This window comes from Dreissena polymorpha, chromosome 7 (genome assembly GCF_020536995.1).
Source record: "Dreissena polymorpha isolate Duluth1 chromosome 7, UMN_Dpol_1.0, whole genome shotgun sequence".
Taxonomy (NCBI): domain Eukaryota; kingdom Metazoa; phylum Mollusca; class Bivalvia; order Myida; family Dreissenidae; genus Dreissena; species Dreissena polymorpha.
This window is the reverse complement of record NC_068361.1, coordinates 71,887,761-71,895,494: the sequence shown is the minus strand read 5'-3', so window position 1 is coordinate 71,895,494 and position 7,734 is coordinate 71,887,761. Positions and strand designations below refer to the sequence as shown.

The 7,734-nt window shown below is 35.8% G+C and overlaps 1 protein-coding gene across 1 annotated transcript; it reads left to right on the top strand.

Moving 5' to 3' along the window:
- The first annotated feature begins 1,066 nt into the window (after positions 1-1,066).
- Positions 1,067-7,048, top strand: LOC127839819 (caspase-6-like). Its single transcript, XM_052368206.1, has 4 exons — positions 1,067-1,236; positions 3,055-3,175; positions 4,682-4,688; positions 6,798-7,048. Exons 1-4 carry the CDS (start codon positions 1,067-1,069, stop codon positions 7,046-7,048), a joined length of 549 nt encoding a protein of 182 aa, XP_052224166.1.
- Positions 7,049-7,734: the final 686 nt, after the last annotated feature.

Here is a 7,734-nt window from a genome sequence, read left to right as displayed (position 1 = left end):
ATGATTATGTATTAAAGGTATTTGAGTATACCCGTCACTATATTTGTTTGCATCAAACTTTGTCTCAAATATCGTATTCATAATTCACCAAGTTCTGTCATATCCGTTCATCCTTGTTATAAATGTTCATTTAAAACATAAAGATGCATTAAGAATGAAGGGTTTGGAAATCATATGTGATAATCTCAAGTAGTAGTACATAATCAGGAGTTTAAGCAAGAAGTTCTGCCTCGTTTGTTGTCGTTTTAATTATGTCTAAATCATATTTCAAGAAAACACCACATAAACTGACTATATAAGAAATACCTTTTTCAGGTGTATGTATAATAATCAACAACCAGGAATTCCTTTGCACGGATTTAGATCCTCGCGTTGGCTCGGATATAGATAGAGGTAAACGAATGTGTATCTATTGCGGATATTGCGGTTATCATCATGCTATACTATTGGTTGTCTTACTAACTAACTTACAAGGTTAGGTTAAGGTGAGGTTAAGAAACAGCAATATTTAAGTTAAGACTTAGATAATATATAAGCCGATTAGGTTACTTGTTTAAATTTACTCTTTGATGGGATAAATATTTTTATAACCCCGAAATAAGCCCATGATTTCTAGTATATTGTACCGAAAGAACATACTGTTATTTAAAGCATACATCGAAAGTACTCAAAATTTAACTAGAAAATAAAGCGCTTATCGACATCGATGTTTGTGATTATATTTTGATATATTATTAACTGATTCGGATTTGCGGAATATAAGTGTTACTTTTTTAAGCCACATGCACGGGGTATATAAAACATTAAACGGAATATATTACGTTCGAGCTTCATGTCATCAAAATTATGTGGCGGTAGATAAAATGGGTTTTCACGATTTGAAACGGAAGTAAGCTAGAATAAATATTATATTGATTATTGTAAAATTATTAGTGCGTGTATGCTACTATTATTGTTTGTATGATACAAACATTTGTTGTGTGTTCAATTTCCAGAAAACCTAAAAGAAACATTTACGTGGCTGGGCTTCGATGTAAAATGCCACAATAATCTTCGTGGGAGCGAAATGATTTGGACGCTTGTTGATGTCGCGCACAACACCAATAGATACAATCATAAAAATTATGACTGTTTTGTGTGTTGTATCCTGACACATGGAGAGCTTAACCACCTGTATGGAAGCGATGGACAACTTATTCCCTTAACGGATCTTACCAACAACATTAACGTCAACAGGTATATTTTATTCGGATGGACCCAACAATTATAAAATTCAATCGATGAATATGACTAACTTCTATTTATTTTTATTGTTTTTGAATTATGATGCAACCAGATTATTTGCAATGATACTAATGTGTTGTTAATAACTTTCGACCAGGTTTGAGGTATGGATCTTGTTACAACCGGTTTAAACCCCTTACGATGTGACTTGACCGTTAACCTGTATTTAAAAGTTGAAATAATATATGTCGTATGTACAACAAACATATTCCATATTTGAAAAATTATCAATTTTAATGTTTAGAAATACGGTCTAAGACTTGAAATACAACACGTGTGACAGCATACAAATAATGCCTCTCATTGACAATAATATAAATGGAACTTTGAAAAACTATCCAATGTTAATAACAAAAGGTACACCGCACATTGACATTCCGAAGCACTGACTATAAATAATCTGTGACCGGGAGAAAACAAGGAGCGGTCGTGTGCAATGGCAATGGTAGTGACTAAACGTTTGCCTTATAGATAAAATTAAATAAAAAAATCAAAAATAACAATTAGTTTTTCTCGCTAATATAAACATGTTTACATATGATTGCATTTAAAAAATGTATATCTTATATACCGAAAAGTAGTTGCTAGACGATTTGATAAAAGTGAGTTGTGAGTCCTTTATATTTAAGTTGATAGTTGTTAAGGTGTTTGTACTTTTTTATGCCTTGTAGTTCCATTTCATGATTTCATTGTGGTACATATTTTTTAATTTGACCATGTACGTTTTTTTATAAGCACGTCCATGAACTACTTTGAAAACCAAAAGGTTCTTTTCATCCTTTGCACTTCCGTTTCAAGCTATTGGTCTCATACCGTACGTACTTTTGAATGATCACCAAAGTTTCTCTCCCGGCGTGGATTTTATTTTCTTATACACTTCAATATTTCTTTCGAGTTGTCAAGTCACCTTTGCTTAATATGGTTTTATTTCAAATTGCATTAGGCTTGAAGCCCATGAGTATACATACATATAACACACAATGTAGTCATTATTGGTCAATGACATACAGGAATATACATATATAATGTTTAGCAATTTAAATTAAGATTTAACAATACATGAATTTACAACTCTAAAGACATGCATATTTAAAATAAACAGATATTTATAAACAGGTATATATATTTATAACAGTGTTTACCGTTACGAACTTATTTAAGGTAAGTATATAATATGCATATTGTAGAGTCGTATCTTATTCAAATATAATTGCATGTTGTAAGAAAATGTATGCATAAAGCGTTTATTGCTATGACTACAAATAGACAGTAGTACATGGAGAGAAACTATTGCTAATACAACTCTGTTTGCAGTTTAGCTGCTTTAAAAATAAATGTTGCAAGATTTTTAATTGTTTTTGCGTTGTCAGTTTGTAAGAGGTCGATAAATTTAATATCTGGGATCACATTCATAGTGGACAAATCGAACCATCGACTGTGTTTCATTTCAAGTATATATGCATCAAGCGATGTTATTTTCTGGTGTATTAAATATGTTCATATCGATTGCATATTGTGTTATTTTGTTGTCAACGCTATATACGGCGTTGTCAAAACCATTGCGAGAGGGTTGCACCAGGTTGTGCTTAGAATAAGGCGTTTATTCAGAGATATTTTGATACAAGTATTGTCATGTTTTCAAAGAGAGACTAGATTGCCGTCGTTGGTCTTTTCATCACATCAAGCGGATTTAGTAAATTGTGTTTGATACTTTATTTAGAAACTGTGTCGTCAATAAATTTGAAGCATTTGATTTATCTATACCTTTAGGTGCCCAGGTCTAGCTGGTAAACCCAAGCTGTTCTTTTTGCAAGCCTGTCAGGGCGGTAAACCAATGGGGGAAGGGAAGGTGCTTAAATCTGACTCGCGCCGGTCCTTAGAAGATATTGAGGTGCGTATGTGGAGTTTATTATTTTTGAAATTTATTTTATTAATTTAAACGGTATTTTTTGGACTTTTGATACATTTGATTTGTATCATCGCGCTTTTCCATGGTTTGTTCCTTAATTATATAGATTACATGACCGATACCTGGATGGTAAAACATACATGGCTAGTCTTACAAAATGAACAAGATTTAGCGGGCCATATTTTTGTTCAAACGAATAGATTTTCTCCAGCCCGGCACCTACCACCTATATTGGCTGTATACTATTTTTTTTTACTAAATTGGTACTTTAAAATAATTTAAGCTAAATATATGTTGTTTGTTAAGTTTCTCAATTAGTTCGACTTCAGTTCTTGTGATCTGCATAAACAGCATTTTTATTTGAACATTTTAAGCGTACTCTTAAAATAACACGGAATTATAATGATAACACAAAATTTAATAAAAATAATATTTATATAATATATTTAGCCAGTTAACAAATAGGATCGCGAGTGTGTTGGAATATACATGTAAATTCAATCATACTTTTCATTTGTATTCTCGCCTTTAAATACATTTATGAAGTAAATGCAACTAAACAAACATTTCTTTTCATTAATATTCGATTAAACAAAAATGTAATCAAAGGTAAAAACTGAAATAGTTGTTTTAAATAAATATTATTTGTCTTTTAAGTATATATGATTTTCAATTTATCCTGTGGCACTGTCAAATGTCTATTAATGTACATAAGCTGATTAAAACACGTGCATGAAATTAGCCTTTTTAGCCTCTTTAGACTATTTAGCAGGTTTTGCACATAAGTCGAACCATACATTCTACTTTGCTGATATAGCGGCATATTCAGCCTATGTAGCCTTCTTAGAAATTTTTTGACATACGTTGAAAAATGTTTTATGCATTTAAGCCTTTTTACGGTCGGCGTTATACACAGCCTATTAAGCGTAGTATGCGTTCTTCCCGCAGCGAGCGGGTATGCACCATTAAGTTCCCCGTTCGGAAAAATAAGAGTTTTACCAGGAAGCAACTTAGTGCACGCTGGACTCCAGGCGTCTTTCTGTCGGGCTGACCTATATAAGGGCCGTGGCTTAAGGTAATGACTGCGTCATAAACAGCATTTAGCGGAGTATTCGTTCTTCCCAAAGCGAGCAGGTATTCACATTTAAGGGCTCATTTCGTAAATACATTAGTTATCCTCCGAGATCTACCCATTGAACGCATATCCATTTGGCTGCCTGTCGGGCTTACCTCGTTTCGACATGGGGTTTTAATCAGGGTCGGCGTCACATACAGCCTATTAAGCGCATCATGCGTTCTTTGCACAGCGAGCGGATATGTACTTTTAAGGCGCCTTTCAGACAAACAAGAGTTTTCCCCCAAAAGCGACTTAGTGCACGATGATCTCCCATCGGCTGGCTGTCGGGCTGACCTTGTTTCGGCCCTGGGTTTTGTTAAGGGTCGGCGTCGTAAACCGCATATTTAACGTTTTATGCGTTCTTTTTACAGCAAGCGGGTATGCACCTTTAATGGCCCATTTCTGACATACGAGATTTATCTCCCAGAAGCAATCCGGTTCACGCTGACCTCACGTCGGCTGTATGTCGACGTAAGTTCGGCCCGGGGTTTCGATTAGAGTCGGCGTCACATACAGCCTATTTTGAGTATATTGCGTTCTTCCCACGCGAGCACCTTTAAGGGCCCCTTTTGGACAAACAGTTATATAGTAGTGCACATTGACTTCCCATCGGCTGCCTTGCGGGCTGATGTAGTTTCTGCCTTAGTCATAGTAAGGGTCGGCGTTTCAAACAGTCTATTTAGCGGTCTTCCAACAGCGAGCGGGTAAGAACATTTAAGGACCCATTCCCGCTAAATAAGTTATCCCAAGAAAGAGATTCAGTGCACGCTGGCTTTCCATTGGCTGTCTATCACGCTGACCTAGATTCAGCCCGATGTTTTTTATAAGCGTCGGCGTCACATGAAAAGCATGTTTAGAGTATTATGCGTTCGAGAGGGTATGCAACTTTAAGAGTTATCCTCCGACAATGAACTAGTGCACTCTGACCTCCTTTCGTCTGCCTGCCGGGCTCACCTAGTTTTGGCTTAGAATTTACGTACGATCGACGCCACAAACAGCCTATTTAGCGTAGTATGCGTGCTTCACACATCGAGCGGGTCTGCACCTTTAAGGGCCCTTTTCGAACAAACAATAGTTATACCCCGGAATCGACCTAGTGCATGCTGACCTCCCGTCGGCTGCCTGTCGGGCTGACATAGTTTCAGCCTGGTGTTTTAATTAGGGTCGGCGTCACATACGGCCTATTTTGCGCATTATCCGTTCTTCCCAACAGGAGCTGTACACATATCTCAAAGGAGCCTGTAATAATCATGAAAAATATTTTTTATCTTTTCAATAAAAAGACAACAGACAAATTTGTGGAGAACTGTTTTCTTTAAATTTAAACGAGAGAATAAATTGACGTCCAGCAAATCAGAAATAGCATTTACATCAGTCATTTACCAGCTCCCTTGATACGTTTTTCTGATTTTCCGATTGATTAATGATGTCTTGCAATATTTCATTACTTCTTGTTTCATTTATTTGTACATGTACTAATTCTTTAAACAATATTTTTTATTTAAATTTTCATTCAGTTAACTGTTCCTTCAACATTTACTTCAGAAGAAACTTCCCTGTATGATGTAAAGAGACTTTCAACACCGTCGGCGCTTTAATTATTTGCCTATACTTCTATTTAAATGTTATTTATTGTTGATGTACTCGTTGGTAACGACACAAATATTCTTTGCATGTTGTTAATTTTACAATTTTAAATTATAATAATGTATTCGATTGTATCCCCCTCTCTATTTTTTATTCGGATCAGCAATTGCTCAATGCATCATATGACACCAAATAATGTCCGTGTCTGAACCTCACAGCGGTTTTTGTTCATCTTTTAAGTTAGAGCGTGTTCAGTCTCTAGTGTGGAGATCTGTTCTGATTGTTGTGAAAATATTTAAATTATGTTTTTATCATCTTTAAAATAATTAAAACGTAAAAATATACAAGCACATAAATGAAAACGGTTTGCTATGTACAACTTTAGAGGTACGATCTACTTACTAGTGAAGGATAAGTTATTCAGGCTGAAAACTGCTGTTTTTTTTATAGAATATCCGTCAGTGATTAAAGTAATAATAATAATAATAAATTAATAATAATTATAATCATAATAATGATAATAGTAATAATAATAATAACACTTTATACTAACTATAGTTTAATCATTGGGTCATACAAATGTGTCGGCTAAAATTGAATTTAAAACCTTGCATCCATAAGTGAATTTAATTAAGAAAAAATCCACTTTTGTAATGATTATATTTACTTATTTAAGTACAAAGTTTACTTAGATACTATCAATAAAGAAGCAATTATCAAATAGTTTTAATTATATTTACGAATTGAGATTTTCATTGCAGAATTATGTTAAATATTTATTGTCACGCAATTCAGTTTAATGTTTTTAAATATATAGGTTATTATGATTCGATCCTGGAAAATTGAAAGATAATGTTATAGCTGAGGTATTTCAAGCACATATAGGTGGCAAATTTGCAGCCCTGAGCATCTTAGACATTTACATCGACACCATAACCAACATCAATAAGGATGTCCTACTGCCATCGGCCAAAAAGTTCTTGGGAAAGAGTGAAGGAAGAACAAGCCATGAGGGACCACCGAAACCATGGACCTGCGTGACATCATCATTGAGAAAAACCTGCAACACAAACGTGAGCTCTTCCACTACTTCATCGACTTTAAGAAAGCTTTCAACCGCGTGTGGCATGATGGCCTATAGTATGTTTTAAGAGTATTCAACATCGACGAAGGGTTGGCGCAAGTCATCCAAGATCTCTACGGAAACGCTAGCAGTGCAGTTCTTCTCATTAGATATCAGGGGGACTTCTTTAGGACATCAGTGGGCGTCCGTCAGGGGTGTCTGCTCTCTCCTGTCCGGTTCAACCTTTTCATTGAGCCGATAATGCTGGAGACTCTCCATGACAACCACACCTCTATCTTCAGCGGTGGAAGACCCATCTCCATTTCGAGATTCGCTCATGACATCGACCTTATGGATGGAATCAGTAGTGAATTTCATAATCGTACCAACAGAAATAGCAGGAGCATACGGAATTGTGGTAAGCACGGAGAAGTCTGTCCAAAGATGGTAACAGTACCGCTGAAGTTCAAATAAAATTACTATGGCGACCGCAGCGATTGCCAGACTGAGCAGGATGTGGACAGCCACATGCATCAGCTTCCTAACCAAGTTCAGGCTCTACAAGTTCCAAGTAGTCTCCATCCCACTTTACGGCTGCGGGGCATTGGCACTTCACACGGACACAGAACGCAGGATAAAGGCATTTGAACATTAATGTCTCAGAAGACTTCTCCGCATCACCTACACGGAGCACAAGACCAACGAGTATGTTCGGAACATGACTGCTTGTCGGCCCTCGAGAGCATTTGGTGAGAAAACAAACAATTATCACAT